The 25,323-nt window shown below is 44.9% G+C and overlaps 1 protein-coding gene across 3 annotated transcripts in view; it reads left to right on the top strand.

Moving 5' to 3' along the window:
* The window catches only part of RREB1 (ras responsive element binding protein 1), a 95,409-nt gene that overhangs the window by 47,676 nt on the left and 22,410 nt on the right, over positions 1–25,323 (top strand). For all 3 annotated transcript variants that reach the window (XM_066579297.1, XM_066579294.1, XM_066579295.1), the window contains exons 3-8: positions 4,544–4,660; positions 6,444–6,637; positions 9,150–9,239; positions 11,973–12,136; positions 21,038–21,182; positions 22,789–22,925. In XM_066579297.1, the coding sequence (XP_066435394.1) occupies positions 4,544–4,660; positions 6,444–6,637; positions 9,150–9,239; positions 11,973–12,136; positions 21,038–21,182; positions 22,789–22,925 (847 nt within the window). The remainder of the gene's footprint in view (positions 1–4,543; positions 4,661–6,443; positions 6,638–9,149; positions 9,240–11,972; positions 12,137–21,037; positions 21,183–22,788; positions 22,926–25,323) is intronic.

Genomic DNA, 25,323 nt, shown 5'->3' with positions numbered 1-25,323 from the left:
CAGCTGGATAGTTTAAGGTCTTTTGGCGATTTTGCTTCCAGTGTTGAGATGGCCATACACGTTTCATAAAGGTAGGTTGATAGTTGAAAAAACAAGCATCTGTGGTTTCACAGACTCGGATGTACACATTGGCTTTCATACTGGTTATTACAGTCATTCAGGCTGACCATGCATGTTCAATGACAACAGGCAACAAGAGGAACTGTCTTAGTGGAAATGTTCTTTAAAGGGAAGATCGGTTGTCTTCTTGGGTGAAAATTTTAATTGTCACAGACTACTTTGTAGACAAGTTTTTCCCAACTTTTCAGCCTTGTGGAACCCTTGGGAAAAGATTTTTATATCATGGGACACTCCCACCAAAAAGGAAGGGGGGTTAGGCACATGACTGTTGTATCCAATTGCCCACAGCAGTCACATACCACAGGACTGTGCATCCAGAAGAAAGGATCGGACTTGGGGAGAAGCGAAGGAGAAGACTATACTGTTTTTCTTTTTAGCCACACCTGTCCGTCTGGACGCTTAGGGGGTTGCCTGTAACAGACGATCTTGCAGCAGTAGTTGCGAGCGGCCCCAGGACATGACCGGCCCACCAGGATTATTCCCAGTGGACTTAATGGCCACTTTGCCCCTGGTGGCACCCTGCTTGGGTATCACTGTTGTAGACTATAAAAGTGTGTCACTAAATCAATGGTCGTTGCTAAATTTCACCTGACAAACGATTGTTTTGGTGAAAAATGTCCATTCTCATCAACTGTAGTCTAATGTCTATCGGCACCTCTAGTCTGTCTGCTATTGTGTGTTATGTAGGAGGGGTTTTCAAATCCTAAGGTGTCCTAACTTTTATTTTTTTAAACCCTTTTCCCCGAAATCTGAAAGTATTGTCACTTCTCAACATAATCTTCCCCTTGACATACACATTTTCACAACGTCGACTCCGTGATTGCATAGCCACACCGAACGCTTCTTTAGAGGGCCATTTTGCCCATTGGAAAATCGCTGATGCAAGAGCTTCACGACTGGAAAATGTGCAACCATGGAGAGCGTCCTTCATCCACGTCTCAGCCATTGTGACAATTGATGGAATGAAAGCACCATTCATGCCGTTATCACGTCAAGATTGCCTGACTCATTGCCACATGCGCAGTCATGTGATCGTCGGTCAACATTTGTGGCGATCACCTTCAGGAAACTTTCCGCATATTGAGGTCTTCACGCAGGATGGTGGGCACAAATCCTACAGAAATGCCGACTTTGCATGGAATCTCTTGAACAGTCCATGGGCGTTCCTCCATAACCACTTGCTTCATTTGTACAATCGCATTGTCGGACCGGCTGGTGTGTGTCCAAGACTTCTTTGGTTCATTCTCGTACAACATTCAGCCTTCGAATGCACGTTCTCTTCTTGTCCATGACACCTGCATGCCTCCATCTACTGACTATGAATGTCGATGGGTGTCATTCCATGCAAGTGAAGAAAATGGATGATTAATCACTGTTCCTGGAACGTGAATGTTGCCATTTTAAGTATTGAAAATTTGCCTAACTAGTTGTTCTCACATGGGTTCTTTGCACTGGGCGATGTTGCCATCTATCTCGCCCGTCCCCCGTCTTCAAAAATATGCCCCATTGTTCTATCTGCTCCCGAGACCTTAGAACTTGACTACACCTCATAGACGCAGCCTTTGACCCTGGCCTTTGACGATGGGGTCCAGTTTTGTTCTTACCGCTCACTTCTCAATAGATATAAGAAATGATTAAAATCAATAAAAGTAACTATCTGAATTTGTTAGAAAGTTGTAGGAGCTAGGATGATGGAGATAAGACTATATAGACCTTCTAGAAAGCAGTGCCGTGTTAAATCCTCCTACGGCACACTGAAGTTCCACTAACTCCGCGGCACACGGCTAGTTAACCGGCAGCCAACCGATAGGAACTAAACTATGGATTAAAGTAAAAAGGCACCTTTGTCAGCTGCTGAAAAAAAAAATAAGTGACTCTGCGTGGGGAAACAAAAGGGCCGGTGTCATCACTGCTGGGTTAATTGGCACCCTTATGCATGGAAAACCAGGATGTTTAATCCTTGCACTGCTTCACTGACTTGCTTGACTTGCATGTCACAATTTGCCCAGAACCTTAACACATTGTTGGCTGGAACAGCAGACAACATTGGCAGCAAAGGGTTTACTCTGGCTTCCATTCACATTCCTTGTGCTGCACTTCCTGGTTTCCCCCTTCCTGTCCTTCTTTTCCAGCTTGGGACGCTTTTCCCATCTGCTTCGGTGGGAGAGCTCATTCGCTGCACACCAGGAGGAGATGGTTTAGAGTATATATATCCTAGCGTGTGCTTCGGTTTCTTCTTCATGACTCAGACTCGTGGTTGCAGTTAGTCAGGCGCTGCTTCCCTTCTCACTCCTCCCAATGTTTGTGACCCTCCCTGCATCCTCTTGTTTCCTGACTCTTGTGTTGTAGAAGCAGAAGGAACAGATCGATCGACATGTTGAAGTCTATGGAAAAAGTTTATATACGCCATCGCTTCCAACGACCCCCTTATTTACCACCAGTGCAGGGAAACCTAAAATGTACAGACGCGGTCTGCAGGTCTCCATATTCATATCGCAGTTGTTCCGCACCTAATTATACAGTTTTATTAACCATTTCCCAGCTGACATCGGGATATAAAGCCGTACTGAGTCCTAAGCCTACCGAGACTGCAGTGTGCACCAGAACCAACTCCAAGCCGCAGCCGACTACTTTACATTCAGCAAAGTCTTGTATAACAAGTGATCAATAACCAAATTAGCCCATTAGGGACCTCAATACGCCTTTTTACTACGTCTTTTAAAATTGCCCATTTAAGGTGGTGGCTTGGCTGACTACTGACAACCAGGCTCCTGCTCTAACAGCCAGAAACGGAGAAACCTCAAATTCTGTCAGATTAACCCCTTCCGTGCCGCAATAAATAGCAACTGCAGCATGTAAGCTGGGGAAGGGGGCTCCTTATGTCACCCATCGGCACCCCACAATACTATCCCAAAGTACCAATGGACTCCCATGGCAGCTGGAAGCCTGACAAAGGCCTCCCATGTCTGCCATTTAACTCTAATAGGCTGCTGTCGTAGACTTAGGCCTCAGTCATACAGGCGTTTTTTCGCGCGATTTGCGGATCGCATAACAAATGCGCATCCGCAAATCACGTGACCGGGTCCGACTATTCACCGAAAAATCTGCACCTAGCCGCGTTTATCGTTGCAGCAAAACGGCCGTCTGACCTAAGTAAAATCGCCATGCGCATCAAAATGCGCATGAATCTTGGATCGGCCGAAACTTCCTAGAAGACTATGCACTCGTGCAGATGACGGGAGTACAGTGCGGCGTGCTCGCCAGCGAAAAATCGCAGCTAGTTGCAGTACATGCCTTTTGTGCGCACAATCAAACGCAGATACGTACGTTCTGCGAATCGTGTCCTATAATTTTTCGCACATCCGCATAAAAAACACATGTGACCGATCCCATTGCGAAGCATTGGGCCAATATATACGCGGATCGCATACGCAAATCGCGCGAAAAAAACGCCCTTGTGACTGAGGCCTTGGTGGAATGCACTACATAAGTAATGAAGTGTACTATTTTAGTGATCAAACAATCACATCTTGAAGTCCCCTTCAGAGACTAAAAAATAGTATCGAAAAATTCTGTTAAGTTTTAATTTAAAGAACTAAAAATGCAATTTTCCCCAGAAAAAAAGTGACATAGAAAAGGAAAATATTGCATGATGAATGTCGTAAAAATAGGTTTAAAATGTAACGTTAGAATTGTTGATTTTTCCTTTGTTTGTCTCCTCCAAAAAATACAATAAAAACAATCCAAAAGTCAAACTGGTACCAATAAAAACTACAGCTCTTCTTGCAATAAACAAAACCTCGTACTGCTCTGTTTCCGGAAAAATAAAACTTCTGGGTCTTTCTCTCTCCCCCCCCCCCCCCCCTCCTCCAAAAAAGCATAGTAAGTTATACACATTATATATATATATATATATCCCAGAGTGGGACCAGTAAAGTATATAACCCGTCCCAAAGCCAACAAGCCCTCATACGGCTATCTCCATAAGTTATGGCTTTTGCCGTATGATGATGAAAATCACTTGGTCCTTAAGGTACAAAATAGGCCAGTCACTAAGGGGTTAAACATGCTCCGACAAGAGGGTGCACTGCGAAGAGCGGCTGCAGTACATGATGTGGATGCCGCCAGCAGTCACATTGTCTTCTCGATAAGGAAATACATGAAGCAAATGTCTTCCTGTCTTTGCAGAATGGGAAGAGACGTGAAACTGCAGTGTATAGAAGCGTGAATATGTGTTTTATGTTTCACATGTAGCTATAGGGCGGTCATACAACATCCGTGCCTGTACATGATCCGTCATGGCATCCAGTCTGTCTAGTATCTGTTTTCTTTTAGTTATTTAGTACTTCGAATACTTTTCCTTATTTCCAAGTGACTGTAACACACTGATGATGTGAGGTCTGACATATGCTTCTACCTGCAGTTCTAGAGAGAGTCGCTGCGGACTCCACCTTCAGTGTCTCGGCCACCATTATGACGGATAAGAGTATTCGACAAGACCTTCCAACCACTACTGAGCACATGGCCAAGGAAAATGGAGGTAATCCTTTTGCGGGGTATTTGTGTTGCCTCCGTGTATGTTTCTCTGCTCACTACAAAGATGTTGACCAGTAAGGCTGCCTTCACATCTGCGTTGGACGCTCTGGTTGGAGGTTCTGTTGCAGATCCAGCACAAAATACCCAAAGCAAAAGTGCCGGATGCGGCACCTTTTTTGTTAAAATTCCGGGCAGCTAAGTGGAAACCGAATGGACCCCATTATAGTCAATAGAGCCTGTTTGGTGCCATCATAAGACGGATCTGTTTGGCAGGGGATTCCCCCTTCCTGCTCCCCAAACGGAGCAGAAAAACAGAACCCCCGATCCCGATGTGAAGGCAGCCAACTTGGTGTAAAGCCTAGTCAACGAGTCTCCAAAATGTAGAACTAGGAGAAGTGGAAACGAGACCTATCGTACAGAAATACATTTGACCATTTCAAATGCATAGAATTATTGGTTGTACCTTAAACCTTCTATATACACTTGGGTTCAAAGCAAGATGTTAAAAGTTTTTTGTGCCGAGGTGGTAGCCTCTGCTAAAAAATTTCGTATAGGGCCCATTCACATAGGCATGTATTCTGCCTACTTGCTGTCCTTTTATTTCATGGACCGTGCACAAACCTATTCTTGCCTATGAGGCTGTTCACGTTTACGAGTTTTCACACAGACCGATGGTCCGTATGAAAAGAATTGCAACATGTCCTATTCTGGCCCATATCACAGACAAGAATCGGATATGCAATGCCCACTGTCCTGCTGATATCAGACAGCATACGGACAGATGCCGGTTGCACATGAGAATCTTGGATGCAACTCGGATAAGTATGTAACATTTTCGGGAATTGCTTGAACTGTAGTTCCTTAAAACATTGGTGGTATTGAAATTTCTGCTGGTGGCGATAGAAGTGATTCTAATAAGGATCAGGGCAACCAAGTGACATTGTGCGGTTGCCATGAGCCCCATCATCAGAATGTAGACAGTGTTCCATATGCTACAATTTAGAACTCATTAATAAACTAGCTTATATACCCGGTGAGGCTTGGGTATCTCTTGATGCCTTGGCTCTTACCCTCTCTTTTTGAATTTGTTTCATGCTGTTTTGGGGTCTCTGCGGCCCTTGATGTCCTGACTCTTTACAGCTCATTTTTAAGTTCTTGGTCAGATTGCTTGCAGTATGTTTACTTTTTTTGCTTTTGGCTGCAATTGTCTGATGGGATTTCGGTTTTTGGAGGTATTCCGGGTCTGCCACCCGTCTAAATTCTTCATGCCACCGAATCACAAAGCATCCTATTTTACCATAGATTATACAATAGGCCTCCTTTATTGAAATGGTATACAAAATAGTTCCTTAAGCTGCTCTAGTGTTTTAAGTTGGACCATGAAGTTTATGATCTGTTCAGATGACATAATTATGGCGGAATATTCCATGGCGAATTCTGTCTAAATAAATAAATTAAAAATGCATCGAAATCTGAGGCTTTTTAACACTGATCTGCAGTGGATTTGGGCCAGTAAAGATTTTGACGCTGTTTTTAGTTGCGGAACTTGTTGCAGAATTCCATTTGCTGAATCTACCCTATGTGTACCAAGTTTGGTTAAGATCCCTGAAAGGCATGTAGGAGCCTATGAAGAACAAACCTTGAAACACATTTTCCTATATATATATATATGTACATCGCTCTTAGTGAAATCCACGACAGCCGTTGACCACATGGGGCCCCAGTAAATGTTCCCCTCCTTGATGATGATTTGCACATGTAAATATCTGTGTTGGTCTGTTTTATAGCGAAGGAAACAACCAGCAAGATGAAGCCGGGCAACCTCTACAATGGTTCGGAGGCAAGTGACTTGTCATCTGTCAATGCAATGATGTCAGCCGTGATGAGCACAACCAATATTGCTGAAAATGGCGCAAACCTTCAGAACACTAAATCGCCAGGAAAATGTCCACCTCCAAACAGGATTGGTAGAAGAAATCAGGTAAGGAATGGAATCCATGTCCCCATTACAAGGCCTAAGAAGCTGAGCAGTTCTGCAGGGTCTTCATGGCGGGGTGTTGTCGTCATCGCTGAGTTACACTGAGCAAAAACCGTTAGCGTTGGCTTTATTTCCCAGACATATTAGTGGTACCATTTGGTCAGTGATGGGGGGAATAAACCCCCTGGTGACAACCGGTTTCTCTCCAGTCAACCAGAGGAGCTACTATATGTAGTGTGAGGACCCCACGGACAACTCCTTACATCTCTGCTTGCTGAGCTCCTGTTGTGTGTCATGGCTGTGTGTGGGATGTTGTGGTTATTTCTAGTTGGTTTTTAATGTTTTAGGTGAATTTAAAGGGATTTTTCCAGGCAGCGCCGGCCAGGATACACCGGGGTCGGAGCAGCATTTCTGTGTAGTGGCCGGCTATCATCATTGCAGGTGCAGCTCTTGCTGAAATCAATGGGACCCCAACCTGCAAATACAAGCACAGCTTCCATTGAGTTCAAAGAGCACTGGGCCTGCAATTACGAGCGCCGGCCACTGCACTAGGGTTGGAGCAGTGCTTCCATATATTCTGGTCGGCGCTGCCTGTAAAAACCCTTTTTTAAAGGGAACCTGCAATATTGTAAATGTAATCCAATCTATGGGCAGCATGTCATGTCATAGAGCAGGAGGGGGCGAGCGGATTGATATCTAATTTTCTTCGGAAACTTTCAGTATAACTTGTAGTTTATTCATTTAAACCTGTGCTTGTTCTGTACGTAGGAGTCCAGCAGGCGGTCCTATCAGTAATTGCCAGCTTTCTTGTATAAATATATATGTACCGGAATATCTGTCAATCACTAATGGGACCGCCTACTGGACTCCTATCATTAATTGCCAGGTTTCTTGTATAAATGTGCATACCGAAATCTGTCAATCACTAATAGGACCGCCCACTGGACTCCTATGAGGAATTGACAACTTGTATGAATGTGTATACAGAGATATCAGTCAATCACTTATAGGACCGCCCACTGGACTCCTAGTCTGACCAGCCCTCCTGACTCGCCCCATTCTCTCACTCCAAAAGTGGCCTCCTAACCCGTCTGCTCTTCCAAAGAGCACTTTTGGGCAGATCTCAGGATACTGTCCCTTTCTCTTCTCCCGCACCCTTTATAACACACCTTTTTACCAGCTGCAGCCTCTCTCGCTTCCCTTGCAATAAGAGAAGTTCCTGGTTTTTGGTTTTCTTGCCTGCCTGCTGCAATACGGCAGAAACAGTTGTAATACAGCAAGCATCTCGCATCCTTTCCCCTGTGCTGGTATTAGGAAAATTTGGACCTCGGTTAATGATAAACTCTTGTGCAAATAGACATTTGCCGGGGCGGCTTGGATTATGTGTCAGTCTTCACTTCAAGGTGAACTGGCAATTACTCTCTTGTTAATATGCTGATGTATAGGGAAAACGCTTCCATGACATATACAAAGTAACAGAAATGGATTCTGGAAAGAGGTGTAATACCTCCTCCGACATCCTTATCTATGGGGGCACATGTGAGTCCCTTTAGACCTGCCGATTTATCGTTTGCCATCGTTCCCTCCTTCAGAGTTCACTCGGGCAGCCTGTTTAGACCGGCAGATACATCATTGGCTCGTTCGGACAAACAATCGTTCACATTCGCTGTGTAAGTGAGAACGATCGTACGATCGGTATTTAATCGGAACGCTTAGTGAGCGAGCCAACGCTGTTATTTATGTCCACAATGATGAACGAAAAGTGAATGATGATCATTCACTTTCGCCCGTTTTGAACAATTTTTTTAATGATAATCGTTACGTCTAAAAGGGTGTGGCGCAGAGTGTTAAGGCAGCCGTATGCAGTCTCGCTCACAACCTTAAAGTTGCGAGTTCAATCCCCGCCTGGTTCAGGTCGCTGGCTCAAGGTTGACTCATTTTACCGACCTCGGAAGGATGGAAGGCTGAGTACCCAGCTTGGTGGGGGGTAATAAGTAAGTGCTGCAGAATAAGTTGGCGCTATACAAGTCCCTTCCCAGACCTTTTTATGTATTCTATAGTTTTTCCGTTTCATAGCCATCTTTCCCAACTACTGTGTAGTGCCCTCTGTGTACCCCTGGGGGACGCAGGATAAACTAATAGATTATTGGAGGCTTTATTACCCTGTCTGTTTGGGCAGAGCACCTTCTTTCGAACTGATATCGCATAGAATCCATATTGGTCATGTATATGTGCTAAGTTCAGGAACCCTAGATAATAAGTAGTGTGACATGTAACACATGGCACTTGGCTGATTACAGTAGAGTCAACATGAGGAAATATGGGAGAAAGATGCAGTTGGTTTAAGTACATAACAGTTATGCTTTTTCTGCAGCATTATAGGTGTATATGACTCTTCTCATAGAAGTTTACTTGTTCTGTACCTATGTGCTGCTGTCAAATGAGTAAAAATCGCCTGTCTAATTGTTTCTCTTCAAGCCATGCCTGAATACAATGTTATCTCCTTATTTAACAGGAATCAAAAGATGACAAGTCCTCGTATACGTGTCCCCTGTGTGAAAAGATGTGCAATTCACAGCACCAGCTCACTATGCACATCCGTCAGGTACTATGCCTAGAAAGCTCTTCTACTGAACGTTACACAAAGCGTATCTGTTATAAGTGTATGAAGATTAATTATTCTAGTTACTCTTTGTCAAAAAAAAATAATCGCACCCCTAGAAGAAGTTGTCATTTAGCTGCAAAACCCGTCCTGCAGTTCCATCTCAGGCAGATATGTAAATGATTAGTGGTGTGATTTGGATGAACGGTCTTGTCACCGGAGGCCCTAAAAGTGGTTCCCCCTTGGCCTATAAGAGGCTCTCGGAGGCTCCTTGTGTGTAGTGACCTCTTCTTCCGCTTGTGTAGAGCTTGTTGACCACAATTGCCCCCCCCCCCCCCTATAGTCTCTCTCATATTAATCCTCTCGAGATTTGCATAGAACACTATAGCATAATAACAGTAGGACCCATTTTGCGGTATGTCTTCATTAAAGGTCAGAGTCATTAAGAAAAATGTCATCTGCAACCACCACTCGTAGTTTATATATTTTTTCCCCCTCCCTTTTTTTATCTTCTCTCCTTTTGTGGGAGGGGCACATTATTGGAATGTGAGAGGCTGGATGGTCATATAGACGAATTGTCCACCACCGGCCGTTCTGACCAGAATGTTAGGGGGTGTTGGGACCAATGGATGTGTGAGGGCACACAAGGTGACTGGGCTCAGGACGCCCCTTACAGACCACTAGTAGAGAGGCGTGTCTGACCAGACTGTTAGAGGGTGTTGGGACCAATGGATGTGTGAGGGCACACAAGGTGACCGGGCTCAAGATCCCCAACAGACCACCAGTAGAAAGGAGTGTCTGACCAGACTGTTAGGAGGTGTTGGGACCAGTGGATGAGTGAGGGCACACAAGGTGACTGGGCTCAGTACCCCCTATAGACCACCAGTAGAGAGAAGTGTCTGACCAGACTGTTAAGAAGTGGTGAGACCAGTGGATGTGTGAGGGCACACAAGGTTACCGGGCTCAAGACCCCTGACAGACAACCAGTAGAGAGGAGCATCTGATCATCGGACAAGCATGAGCAGTTCCAACTGTTTTGTTGTCCTCTATCCTGAAACAGGTGGCGCCATTGGTATACCCTTGTGTCTGTTGGAACTACTTCAGGCGCTTGGCTGAAGGAAATTTGGTGTCACAACACCCATTACATATATTGCCCTTTGACATCCACCATCACCTTCATTTGCAATGGTTTCATGAACGATGAAACTAAATGCTGCGGAGTGGAACCAGGTGGTCTTCAGCAATGAATCCAGGTTTAGTTTGGGCACTGATGATGGCCGTATTCGTGTCTGGAGACCTAGGGGTGAGCGCCTCAATCCTGCCTTTGCTGTGGAGCGGCACACTGCCCTCTACTGGTGTGGTGGTCTGGGGGGCCATCGCATATGACAGTCGGTCACCCCTAGAAGTGGTACGAGGGACAATGACAGCTTAGCGATATGTTCAGGACATCCTGCAGCCACATGTGTTCCTCTCATGGCGGCTTCCAAGAGGCATTTTCCAGCAGGATAATGCCCGACCGCACACACAAGGGGTCACAGGAATGTCTCCACAACATTGTCACACTTCTGTCGCTGCCCGGTTGCCAGATTTATCACCAATAGAACATGTATGGGACCATCTGGGATGCCAAAGTCAACAGCCTACGAGTTTGCACAATGTAGAATCTCAGTCATAGCAAATGTGGAGGTATATTCCACGGGATACCATATGGAACCTGTATGCCTCCATGCCCGCCTGGATTTTTTTGACAATGAGTGTATATAGCGCCAACATCTTCCACAGCACATTACAACTCAGAGAAAATCTAATTCATAAGACATTACATACAATATTAAACCAATAGCCAGTTTGAACAATAGGTGTGATGGTCCTGCTCCCAAGAGCTTACAGACTATAACACGCTAGGAGGGACACAAGTGGTACAAGTGCTTGTTCTAAGCAATGGTCCAGCCATCTTTTACTGAAATAGGGTGCTTACTATACATAAAGCTGTATGAGCCGGTCACCAGCCAGTATCAGGAATGAAGTGCATTAGAGTGTATGGATGCAGTGGGATGTCTGGGTCAGGTTTCCAAAGCGAGGTAAATTGGGGAATAATAGAAGGCCTCTAAAAAGATTTGTTTTTAGAACACGCTTGGTTGGGTGTGGGAATTAACCCAATTGTCTGGGGTAGCACATTCTAGAGAACTGGTGCAGCTCTGGTAAAATCTTGGAAACTGGAGTGGGAGGTCTGGATTTAAGAAGAACTTAGTCTAAAGGCCCTTTTACACAGACAGATCATCAATGAGAATCATTCAGTGCTTCTCATTCCTATGTGAAGTACTGAGCGGGGAGTGTTTAAATTTAACGAGAAGCCAACAAGCCACTGAGGACTTTTATGCCGCCTGAAACTAAATGAAAAGCGAATGATTCTCATTCGTCGTTGACTTGGGTTTAAACTGAGCGATTATTGTTCAGTTTCATTCGTTTTAATGATTTTTTTAATGATAATCGTTACGTCTAAACGTACTAAAGGGTTGTCCTATTTCCACTTTGCAGCACTCCATATGTCTTTTTGTGGGTAGTAGAAAAATGGCCTACTTTTGGACTATGGTAGAATATCAAAAGCTTCAATCCATCTGCATGAATTGAAGAATACGGTCTGGTCTAAAGATGTGCAAAAACCATTTATGTAATGTAAAGTGATTATGATTTTAACATTAAAATTACTCATTTTTTTGGTCCTTCCCCTTACAGCACAACACTGACACTGGAGGGACCGACCATAGTTGTAGCATCTGTGGGAAATCCCTGAGCTCTGCTAGCTCTCTGGACCGCCACATGCTTGTCCACTCCGGAGAGAGGCCTTACCGATGTTCCATGTGCGGGCAGTCCTTCACTACCAATGGGAACATGCACAGGTGAGCGAGACATACGGTGATAGAATGGCGAGTAGGGATCATGTGACCTCTATATTTATTCCCCCCCTACCCCCTCCTGGGAATTTCTGGTGTGTAATCCCTTGTGCTGGCCAAGATAGCAAGTATCATTTGACTGCTTTGTAATTGGCTGCATAGCTTGTACAAATGAGCAAGGATCAGGAAGGTGTGCTAGCAATTCTTTTATCTAGGTGCCAAAAAGAACACAATCCTTTTTGATGAACGGTGGCCGAGCTGCACTGAAACAAAGGCGGTGGAGAAGGAGAATTCAGTCCCGAAGGAGCTCTTAGAAAATGCGATCCTTACTTGATCTGTCTTAAAACCAATCTCCTTACCCATTTAGAATTCGGCGTTAAGTTTCCTCTAGTAAGTGGCAGTCTGCCTACTCCGGGACAGTCCACTATTTATGACCGGCTACTTCCTCGGTCCCCATAGAAATAAGACGTCGTCATGTCCTGGTGCATCTTATTGCAGAAGGTTCGACCAGAAGCCTCAGTTTCTAACACTTATTTACTATGTTCCTTAGTTTTGTGTGTGGTTTGCTGCCACAAACTGGGAGTCCCTTATTTTTGGAACTTTGTTTAAAGGGAACCAATCTAGCGGTGTCCCTTTCTGAAGTCCTGGCGGCGCACAAAAATGTGACTTATGACTCCTGTGCATTCGCTCTCCTATACAAGTCTATGAGTGAGAGCATGCACAATACTCTAGTCAGAGTTTTGTGTGCCGCCAGGACTTCAGTGCTGGATCGGGGGAGCAGGTGAGTGTAAAAAATCACGCGACTCCCTATCGCCTCCCTAACAGTACCAGAACTTAGTTTATGGTGCTGTGGGGACATGGGTAATATATTCTTGTAATTTTTGCATAACTGTTTTAAGTCGGCCCGGCAGGTAATTTTTGGTGGCCCCTGGACTATGACATGACGATGATGTCAAGAGGCTACTTGCTAACCTTTTGACATCGTAGTCCTGTCAGTCTGTAGCAAAGTCATGACATCCTAGCTGCTAGTGATAAAGCCTAAATTCTTCCACTAGCTGCTAGCATAACATGACTTGCAGGGTATAGGACCCTCAGTGAATGAGTCACATGACTGTGCAGGGTATAGGACCCTCAGTGAATGAGTCACATGACTGTGCAGGGTATAGGACCCTCAGTGAATGAGTCACATGACTGTGCAGGGTATAGGACCCTCAGTGAATGAGTCACATGACTGTGCAGGGTATAGGACCCTCAGTGAATGAGTCACATGACTGTGCAGGGTATAGGACCCTCAGTGAATGAGTCACATGACTGCAGGGTATAGGACCCTCAGTGAATGAGTCACATGACTGTGCAGGGTATAGGACACTCAGTGAATGAGTCACATGACTGTGCAGGGTATAGGACCCTCAGTGAATGAGTCACATGACTGTCATTCCAGTCAGGGAAGGTCCTGTTAGCCCCAGGAGTAGCGGTGCAGCAGAATCGTTCAGCCTACAGTATTTGCTGCAGTAAGTGTATTATGTAGAAAGTTAGATGTAATTCTGCTTGGGCTTTTTCTTAGGTTCCTCAGTATTTATAGCATAGCAGTGCGCACAGTTAAAGTTTTGCTAATTAACTTGCATACACATTCTGTGTTAAAGGCAGTCTGCACACAACCGGGTCGGATTCGGCATGTGGGAGGCCACAGCGGAATCGGGCCCTGATCGCAGTCGGAGTCTGCGAATAACTGTCGCAACTACGGATGGTCCATATGGCTCTCCGTTGGACATGTGCAGTACACATTTTAAAAAAAACAAAGGTTTATTTTTTCCTGCGCCATCACTAGGCAATGACACGGAATCCGCAGCTTTTCCGCATTGTCAATTGCGGAAGGGACATGGGTTGGACGACTTCCATTGCCTTCAATAGAAGCCAGTCCATGCAGAATCCTCGCAACAATGGAACATGCTGCAATTTTTTTTTTTTTTTTTTTTTTTTTTTTTTTTTCTCAGCAAGCAGAAATCGCAATTTATTTCCACTCGTCTGCAGGAAAAAGCGCTTTTCCATAGCATGTTACGAACTACATTTGCTGCAGATCCGCGGTCCGGACGCCGATCACGGATTCCGCAATGCAAATCTGTTCTTGTGCAGACAGCCTCAATAGCAGCATGAACCAACTGAGGTCCATGCTCATGTCTGTTCACTAGCAGGCAGAGCATCCTGGGGAGTCAATGCTGGATTTGCCTTGTAATGTGTGACCAACAGATTGCTGACAAGAGTTGTAAACCTTCCCATTAACTACATGCAAAATGGGTGAAAAACTGGTAGCGATTAGCAAAGTCGTTTGCAAAATAGCTTACTCATTAAAGTTCAGAATAGATACGTTTTTAACAGCTAACTTACAAAGTAAGCCGCTAAAAAAACATCTGCGGCCGATATTAATTTCCGAACCTGCTTACTATAAAGGCCCATTTACACGCAATGATTATTGCTCAAAATTCGTTCAAACGATGGTATATGAGCGATAATTGTTGCTTCTAAACGCTGCCATCGTTCACTCTTCGGCTGAACGATGATTTTAAGGTGAGCTTAAAATCCATTGTTCAGCCAGAGAGTAGATAACAGGGACCACATGCTGTGTTCTGTATAGGAGTCGGAGATTACATTGTATTCTAAGCACTGCAGAATAAGTTGGCGCTATACAAATAAAGATTATTATTATTACTCGGCCGATAGCCCGTGCGAGAACAAAGGAGCTGTGTGCAGTGCTCAGACCACATGCTGTGCTCTGCAAACAGCTCCGGTAAGCTCTTTTACACGAAATGAAAATTATAAAGTGTTAATGGACATTAGTGTTCATTAACACTTTATGCAAAACGATCACTAAAACTGTCAATCTTTCAGTTGTTTGAAAGATTGTCTTTGCATGTAAATGGGCCTTTAAGTTGTGCAGGCCTGATCTCCGGCATGCCTTTGTACATGTCTAAGGAAGACCAGGACTCATCTATGTATAAAGTTTAGCACAATGTCATAATTTCTATCTTTTTTAAAAAGAACATTTTTCCCAATGCCTGCAAGCCGTGTGAGCGCTGGTGCAACACAGGGCATCTAGATAACAGGGTAGGACTAACTTTGCACCAAAGGAATGCATTGTTGACCTATTAGAGGGTTATTCGGGTGTATGCACTCTACTAATGAAGAAAAAAAGTTCAATAAAGGCTGTAACTGAATAGAAGCTTCACGCTGATGTATTGATTGGTCGCCAGCAGCAGAGGTGTTAACATAATAGAAAGTGAACGTGGGGCTTAATGGGGATCAGCAGTAATGTTCTCATCATCCAGGTTGTCATGCATCTCTTCACAATTGTAAGGTATTGCCTGGGACTTCACCTCAGTTCACACAACAGGAAAAAATGAGTGAAAACTTGTCTGACCTGTTCTACGGAGCAGGCTGGGACTAGCAAACAGAGCCGGATCCTATTACACTCCCCCGGCTGTCTCCACAACACAACTATTGCTTTCCCTATTGATGTGAGCATCATCTTCTGTGCATGTGGTTGGATGGCGCGGTGGCTCATCCTTCTTCTACCTGGGGCTAATCCTTTACGTTTCAGCCTTTTCATGGCTCGGATGATAAAAAGTTGTTTCTGGCTAACTTTACTTCTGGTTGAAAAGGTGCCCTTATGTACATCCAGAGTCATTGTGACTAGCAAACTGTTGCAAGTGGCACCATGTATGCCAATGTCAGCAGCACCCGGGTTGTGCGCCCACGTGATCGTAGGTAACTGCACTTGGTTGCAGTATGAGGGAGGATGATTCCGCCCTGCTATTTGGCGGCCTCTCCTTGTAGACTGTACCGTTGAGATGCCTGACACCAGGGCCTCTCTGAGGTGGATCGCTCTCAGAAGAGTTTTGCAATCCTGTGTTAGCCCAAGGGAGGTTCATGACTGAACTCGCAGGTTTTAGTCCATCTTAAAGTTCCTAAAATGACAGTAAACTTTCTCTTGCTGCCATTTTTCTTTGTCCTCGCTGAGTTACATATTCTATGAAGCGCACTAGAGATTGCAGCAGAAGTACGTAAAACTATACACAAAGTTAGTGGAAACTTTTTAACATTTTACCCCTTTACCTTCTCCTGAAATCAAGGCCAGCAGCTGTTTGGAGAAGCCCACTTTTTAGTACAAGCAGCTGTTCGGAGGTCTGGCATCTACTGGGCACTCGGCGTTGTAATCTCCATTGTGATAAATTGTAGTTTTTTTTCATCCTTCTCAGAAGCCAGAAAGATATTCCGTTCCATACTGCAGGAATTGCGTATAAAACCTGGATGCATTCCTTGTTGGAAGGTCTATGAATGCTCTGTTCGTTCGGGGAATGAAGCCGTCTCAGGGTGGCACTGAACAGACCCCATTGACTATAATGGGGTTCGTTCTGTTTCTGCTCAGCTGCTCGGCTTTTGGATGGAAGAAAAGATGCTGCGTGCAGCGCTTCTTCTTCCGGTATTTTGAGCCGGATCTGCAGCAGATGTGGAACCGTCCCTAGGCCGGCTGCACACGAAAGGGTCGGATTCTGCATGCAGGAGGCCGCAGTGGAGTCTGGCCCCAACTGCTGCCGGCATACCTGTCTTTTCTCTTCTTCATCTGTAGCGCGGATGGCTGTGGCGAGCCGCCGTCGGACATGCGCAGTACAAATTTTAAAAAAATATTTGTTTTTCCTGCACCGCCGCTAGGCGATGACATGGAATCCTCGATCTTTCCGCAATGTCAATTGCAGAAGGGCCACGGGTCAGATGGCTTCTATCGACAATGAAAACCGTCCGTGCGGTATCTGCATTAAAATAGAGCAGGCTGCGATTAGCCCCCCCCCCCCCCCCCCCGCTTGTGGAAATCGCAATTCGATTCCTCAAGTGGGCAGGAAGAAGCGCTTTCCAATAGCGTTCTCTCAATGGTATTTTCTAAGAATCCACGGATTCCGCAATGCAAATCCATTCATATGCAGCCGGCTTTATATGCTGATCTAGTGTTTATTACAAATGTTTATAAGCACAAGGTTCTTTGTTACATTGTGATCAAATTGTATAAGCCCACTAGCTACTTCACAGCAACCTCTTTTTAGGCCGGGCTCTCACAGGCAGACCAGATTTCGCATGCAGGAGGCCTGCAACAGATTTGGCGGTGAGCCCGGCCGGCGACCCTGTGTACCTGTTGTTGTTCCTATATTGCGGATGACCACGTGACGGCTCACCATTTGTCCTGTGCAATATAATCTATATAGCAGCAGCGGAGTTGTTGGGCAACTGAATTGCCCCTTCATGCAGTGCTGCACCCTGTAACATAGGGAGCCACTAAGACCGGGCTCAAAATTGCAACATGCTCTATTTTGCAGCGGATTCCGCATGTATGGCCTCTATTAACATTGCATATGGGCTGCAGGTACCCATGTCATTGCTAAGAGATGGCATGTTGCAATTTTGAGCCCAGCCTTAGTGGCTCCCCATGTTACAGGGTGCAGCACTGCATGAAGGGGCAACTCAGTTGCCCAACAACTCCGCTGCTGCTAGACACAACCCCTATAGCTCGGGGTCATACACCCCACAGACATAGCACCCACCATGCAGCACCGACCATGTGAACAGGCTTGTAGAACTTACCTGTCCATATGAGAACAAAGTAGGCAATTGCCTCCTGTGGCCACTCGGTGTATTAATTTTTTGGTTTGTTTTTTTTAATATTGGCCAGGTACAAAAAAACTTTTTTTTTTTTTGTTTTTTTTTGTTTTTTGTTTAATGAAGTCGTGTGCAACTTCTAATGTGCAAGATACTACTGACCATTTGGGGGGGGGGGGGGAATTTACTAATTTATTCTGGGCTATGGATTTTGGAGGTCCTATTACATTCATGTAGGGCACAAGTTCAGCGTCCTCCACGGAGACCACCAAAACCCTCAGACCAAGGTGTAATTAATGTCTGCAATGGACAAATATAGACATGTATTATCTTACCAAAACGCAGGGAAGAGAAAATTGGGCGAGTAATGGTAACAACAATATAAGGAAGGGAATGCTATCCCTAATCAACTTTAGTGTGGCAGACCCTGCCTAGAAGCAGGGTGATTCCCCCAATAGAAGCAGCCCCACATTAGGAAGCTAGGGGGCCTAGTATCTCCAAGATGGAGAATTAGGGAAGAGGTTTAATGCAGATGAGAACGGCAATGTACGTAACCCAGTATAAGGTAGAAGTGTAAAAGCTCACAGGCACTTAGCTGACAGGGGTCCGCTGCCTCACCAAACACCTCGGGCAGGACAATAACCGGCGCCCATGTAGAGGCGGGACCGAAATAAATACACTTCAGTTGTGGCTGATTGGCCAGCTAGGGGATATACCTCCCTGTCATCCAATCAGTCCATACACCACAGGAGATATTGTGAAGAAGGATACATTATATACTGATTCTACTGAGGGATTTCTGACACAACACTTTTCGGACCTTCTGTGATGACAAGAAGAAGGTGGTCATGTGGTTTGGGGCTCAACCCTCAATGAAGCCGTCGCACCGCAACAGGTCCTATGTTATGCTTGTCAGTTGAAGAGCGTGCATGGCTCTTCAGTCGTGCCACGTGCCATTGATTTTAGTGACCTTTTGCTTTGGTACACCCATGAATGGGCATTCATCCGTTTAGTGATATGGTACATCCTGACCTGCCTGTAGATGTGCTAGAATAGTAGATCTGGCCTTTTTATTATATTTGCTTTTTCTTCATAAGGTTAATCTACCCATCTGGCCCAGACCCTCTCCCAAAAACTGCTGCCTTGTTTCTGTGAAGTGAGATACGAATTCTAAAGTATGTGACCCTGAGCCATAGTGTGCCCAGTAATCTGCCCAATAATGTATGGCTACACTTTTACCCGGAGCATTTTGGCCTAGTTGCCTTCTTCCTCATGACGGTGTCATGTGTAGGACGCCTGGGATTTGGCGAGCGCGGAGCAGAGCACCAGAGCAATGCCAAATAAGGAGACTTACTGGGAGATAACTGACTGGAAATGTCTGCTTTCTGTTCACCAGGCACACTGCCTGCAGACTTCCTTCTTGCTTCAATCTCTGGAAACATGTTCGGGTTTTCTCTTTTGGGGATGAAATTAGTCTGTGATTTAACTGTTTTGACTCATTAATAGAGTTGCTTTATATATTGCAATACATGGTCCAAGCCATCCCTGTGTCGCTTCTGCACTCTTGGTTTATATACTGTATCATGTAGACTGGATATACTGTCAGAACAGATATTGATGGCTAAGGCTGGGTTATACAGTTGGTGGTCAGTCAGTGGGGTCAAATCTATGTGACCCCTGCGGGCCTTTAGAAATGATGGGTATAATATACATACATATAGTGGGTGGACAAAAATATGGAAACACTGTACGAAACACATGCCTTAAGTTACATGGGATTGTAAATCGTATTACATTAGGACCTGTAGAGACCGAATGTAAGTGGAGGTAATATGACACAGATGCTGCCGGGCAGAAGTGAACATCTGCCAGAACAACAAGGTCCATTGGTCAGGGGTTGGAGCCGCTCAGCTGCTGTTAACAGCTGACTGCCAAAACCACCCAGAGCAGGGCAAGAGGTGAAATAAACACAAATTTGGTGGGAAAGCTCACAGCCAAGCAGGGGTCAAAAGGGAAGCTCAGTGCTAATGATTAAATCACACGCATTTTGTACAGTGTTTCCATATTTTTGTCCACCCCTTGTATATAGATAGATATAGATATATTATTTTTTAACTGATTGAGCCCACATTCGGGTACATGTTTTCTCTTAATTGTACTTTTTTTTGCCCTACTATGTGGGCAGCCATCTTGCCTGAGCTGCTGTTAACCACATTAAGAGATATGCTTTATAGGCGCATCACGGACTGTAGGAACCTGTAGATTTGAAACTTCTATGGAAAAGAGTTCTAACGTGCTCTGTGACCTGTACAGAGCCCTTTGTGCAGGGAGGGGGAGGAGGTGAGCCGTGACCATCACCTATTGTGAATGGTGGATCCTGTGTTATCTATACAAAGGTCAGCGGTGCACAACATTTCTGGGGGCACATTGCCATACGGACCCACTTCCAAGGGCCACAAGGGTAGTCCCAATCGGAGACAGTTATGGTATATGCCATAACAAATCACAGTAAGTTCCACTTTCAGGACTCTCATCTATTGGGAGAATGGTCCCCTTTCTCCACCAATCAGCACTCCAGAGAGGAGGAGACCTTGCATGCAGCTCTGTAATGCTAAAAATGTTTTTTAAAAAATCACCCAAAATTCTTAAAATATGTTTAATAATAGACCTTTTCTAATGACACATTCCCTTTAAGTGGCAGCGGCCCATTATGGTCACATCAGTCAGACATTGCTAGTCTGTCATGAGGCAATCCTACATCTACAAGTCTCCTTCGATATGACATTAATGGTGATAGCATGCAGTAGAGTTGGCCTTGCAGGGGTCAATATGCCTTGAGGTTTTCTGATACATTTCAGTCGTTTGATGTTCCTCCTTAAATAGCATGCTTTGAAAGATGTCTACAATGCAGAGGCGTAACTATAGGGGATGCAGGGGATGCGGTTGCACCCGGGCCCAGGAGCCTTAGGGGGCCCATAAGGCCTCTCCTCTCCATATAGGGGAGCCCAGGACTATGAATAAAGCATTATAGTTGGGGGCTTGTTACAAGTTTTGCATCGGGGGTCGGGAGCTTCAAGTTATACCTCTGCTACAATGGTCAAAGTTTGGACTAAAATCCATTCCCACTCTTGCAAATATTGTTTGAGGATCTCGAATAGGGCAGCGGATTAAATCATTGCGAATGCGGAGAAGAACCAATGCTTATCCGGTTATAACTAATGAACAAAAGGATCACATTTAGTTTCTATTTCCATTCTGCTTTAGACACATGAAGATTCATGAGAAGGACCCAAATGCTGCAGTAACCACCAGTCCCCCTTCCCCTCAAAAACGAAGGAGGTTGACATCCAAAAGGAAATCTAACCCTGAAGAGGAAACCGAGAAAGAAGAGGTTCCACCAGCAAAGAAGGTAATGGCGTCTTCATAAAGTTCGCTTCGCTGTTTGTCTCACAGCTAGTAGTTTCACCGCAGTAGATTGTCCCTCTTCGTGTCCTATAAGAGAATTTGTGTCACTTTAAGACCTTGAAATAGAATATTGTCGATATGCAACAATGTAGCAGAGAGGAGTTCTGTCACTCCTAAATCCACGTCCTCCCAGCGTTGCAATCAATACAGCGTTGTATAATGTGGATAAAGTAGACATTGCCTGTCCGGTTAGTTGGCCTCTCGCCTCACAACACACCCCTTCCACACCTCATCATGAGCTATATTCTTTAACACCCCTTCCATATTGTTCCCGTTCTATGACCACTATGTTCCTTTCAATCCATATACTTGGATAGGTTTCCTAAAAATGGCACATAGGTGAGTTTAGGTGGCTTATATACTAGATACATATTGGCTGGACCTGCCGATTTGGGCCATTCTAGCTGATCATCTTGTGCACTCATGTCTAACACAAGGCTCACGGGCCGAATCTGACACGCCACCTTATTTTATGTGGCCCACCAGCTGTGCAGCAACTTACCAGGCATTCCACTCGCCCAGCCTGCAGCTCCAGTCCGGCAGTGGCGGTGCAGAATCTATGACCTCTGACCTCTTCCCCCGGTGTCTGTGTGCATCATCCAGTACAAAGCCTAGACGCTATGGAGAGTGGTCAGCAGTCAAACTCAGAAGTGACTGCCGCCGGATTAGAGCTGGGTGACTGTATTGTTTGTACAGGAGGACGGGGGGTCACTATCACTACTAAACCCCCCATGGGGGGGCACAATGATTATTGGTGCCATCAAGATAGTTCACTGTTACTACTGGGGCCACTATAAGGGGTCACTATCACTTCTGGGGTCACTATGGGGGTTACGATTATTACTGGGGTCACTATTATTACTGGGGTGACTATGGGGGTCACTATTACTGCTGGGGCCACAATGGGGATCACTTACTGCTGGCGCCACTATGAGGGGTCACTAGTATTTTTGCGGTCACTATGGGAGTTACAATTATTACTGGGGTCACTATGGGGGTCACTATTACTACTGGGCCAAAATGGGGATCACTTACTGCAGTGCTGGGGCCCCTATATTATTATACAGTCTTACAATTACAATCGGCCCTTTTGAAGGCAGCCATAAGGCTGATGTGGCTCTCGGTGAAAATATATTTGACACCCCTGATCTAGTGTGTATGGGGGTCTCTCAAAGAGGAGAAACAGGCAGTTGTAGTTCAGCTGCCCAATACTTTTGTTCTCAGTAGAGAAGCCATTACAAGAGGTGTCTGGCAACAGCTTTCTCCTCTCCCTACACATTGCATGTTTGGGTGATGACTGACCTTTCTGGTTGTGGGGCTTGTATCACATTATCCACTAACCAAGGGGTCTGTGCAGGCTGGGCATGGGCAATCCTTCAGTTTGGTCACCCAAATAATTAACAAAGTTGATCCCTTGGTAGTCAGACATTAAGGCACCATCAATACTATGTGTGATGGGTGGAGTACTTGAAGTGCACTATACATTCTGATAACTGTATGTATATTTAAACTATTTTATCATTTTTATTTTTTTTTGCGCATTTCCAAAGGTGGTTGAAGAAATTCAACAAGTTGAGCAAGTAAAGAAGACTGAGGATGTCCTTCCCTGCCCGTTGTGCTTTAAAGAATTTCCTTGCAAGTCTAGTCTGGATACTCACATAGAGACTCATCCAGAAGCCTCTCTAAAGTAAGGAAACTATCTTAAACCTACTTTGGCGCTGTAACCAACTGATGTGTATTCAATTTAGAAAATGTGAATATAGGAACACCGTAAAAGAAGGAAAAAAAACTATGGGTGAGGAAATTCATATAGTGGGGTTTCATTCTGGGAAGCGGGGGCAACATGACAAACCTTGAACTAAAATGCAATGTGTTTAACCCAAAGTACTGGTTTTCTTATGGGTATATCCGATGCCCTGGTAGATGAAAACTAAAGGAACCTGTTGCATCCTATAACCCCTTAGTGACCAGGCTTTTTTGCTTTTTTCCATTTTTGTTTTTTCCTACTCCCTTTAAAAAAATCGTAGCTCCTTTATTTATCCATCGACGTCGCTGTATGAGGGCTTGTTTTTTGCGGGATGACTTGTATTTTTCAATGGCACTATTTATTGTACCATATAATGTACTGAAAAACTTTTTAAAAATTCTTAGCGAGAGAAATGGAAAAAAAAACGACATTCCACCATCTTTCGGTGCGTCCTGTTTCTACGACGCACAAACTGCAACAAAAACGACCTGATATTTTTATTCTATGGGTCAGTACTATTACTACGATACCAAACTTATATAGTATTGTTTTTGCTGTAGTACTTGTATTTTTTTTTTAAGATATTAAATTTTTTTTCAATTATTTTCTGCGGTCATTTTGTGCGCGCGATAACTTTTTTATGTTTCCGTCGACGTAGTTGAGCAAGGGCTCATTTTTTGCAGGATGTCCTGTAGTTTCCGATAGTATCAATTTGGAATACATACAACTTTTTGATCGCTTTTTATTGCGTTTTTTCTGGGAGACAGGGTAACTAAAAAAATGCATTTCTGGCGTTCTTTATTTTTTTTTCCAGACGATGTTCACCGTGCAATAAAAATAATGCAATACTTTGATAGTTCGGACGTTTACGGACGCGGCGATATCAAATACATATTTTTATTTTATGATTTAGATTTTTTAATAATAGTTATGGCAAAAGGGGGGGGGATTTAAACTTTTATAACCTTTTTTTTTTTTTACAATTTAAAAAACTTTATTGTTCTTTTTTTGTACTTTACTTTGAAGTCACCCAGGGGGACTTTAACATGCGATGCTTTGATCGCTCCTGCAGTATGACGTAATGCTATAGCATTACGTCATACTGCTTTTTTACAGGCAGTCTATGAAGCCACCCTGTGTGGATGGCTTGATAGGCAGTCTGCTAAGGCAGCCCTGGGGCCATTCATTAGGCCCCCGGCTGCCATGACACCTGCACGGATCCCCCGATCTCACCGGGGGGGGCCATACGGGACCCCCAAACAGCGTTCGGGGGATTTAAATGCCGCTGTCAGAATTGACAGCGGCATATAAAGGGTTAATATCCGCGATCGGCCGAACGGCTGAGCGCAGCTATTGCCCGCGGGTGTCAGCTGTAATAAACAGCTGACGCCCGCACTGTATGGAGGGAGATAGCGGCGCTACCTCCCTCCATACACTTTCTGCAGCTGCAGGATGTAAAAACACTATGGCCTGGTCGTTAAGGGGTTAAGCACCATAAACTAAGTTATGTGCCTTGTAGAACAGGTCCGAAGGAGTCCGGGGCTGTACTTTTTATACTTACCAGGCTTCTCATTCTCACGCTGTCATCCCTGGAAGTTGAAGCTCCATCTAGAAGTGTGACTTTTCTTTGGTCAGTGCACTCGGACTCCCATAGAGAACAGTGAAAGTGCGCACACACGGATGGAAGAAAAGAGTCACACTTGTACATGGAGAGCCAACTTCCAGGGACGATATGTGAGAACATGGAGCCTGGTAAGTATAAAAAGTCCTATAAGCACTATATCCAAGTTTATGATTCTTATGGGGTGTGACCAGTTCCCTTTAAGGTCCTATTTTTCATAGGCTTATAACCGGCTGAATGAAGCGGTTGAAATATAAGCCCTACCCCTAAAAACATCCCTAGCTGTAGGGGGAAAAAAATTTAGCTCATCTAGAAGCACTGTTCTCCCCGTCCCTGGCAATCTTCATCTGTATTCTGGTGGCTGGAGGCAGCGCTCAGCTCAATGAATGGCTTAGCGCTGCCTCTGATTGGTCACAGCGCTCAGCTAATCAGAGGCAGTGCTTTCTGGAGGCGGGGATTTTTCAATCCCCAGCCACCAGAATGCAGAAGACAACTGCCGGGACGGGGAGAAGAGACGGAAAGCGCTTCCAAGTGAGTTAGCATTTTTTTTTCGACAGCTAGGGATGATTTCTGGGGTAGGGCCTATATTTCAAGCAACCCCCCCCCCCCCCCCCACACACACACATAGGTGCGCAAAAAAACACACTCTTCTGAATGAGGCCTAGCATGCGCTAATGCACTTCTTATGTGATTGGCGCTCATTCGGACAGGAAATTT

This window comes from Eleutherodactylus coqui, chromosome 9 (genome assembly GCF_035609145.1).
Source record: "Eleutherodactylus coqui strain aEleCoq1 chromosome 9, aEleCoq1.hap1, whole genome shotgun sequence".
In the NCBI taxonomy this organism is placed as follows: Eukaryota; Metazoa; Chordata; class Amphibia; order Anura; family Eleutherodactylidae; genus Eleutherodactylus; species Eleutherodactylus coqui.
The sequence above is the reverse complement of the archived record's forward strand: the minus strand, read 5'-3'. Positions and strand labels throughout refer to the sequence as shown.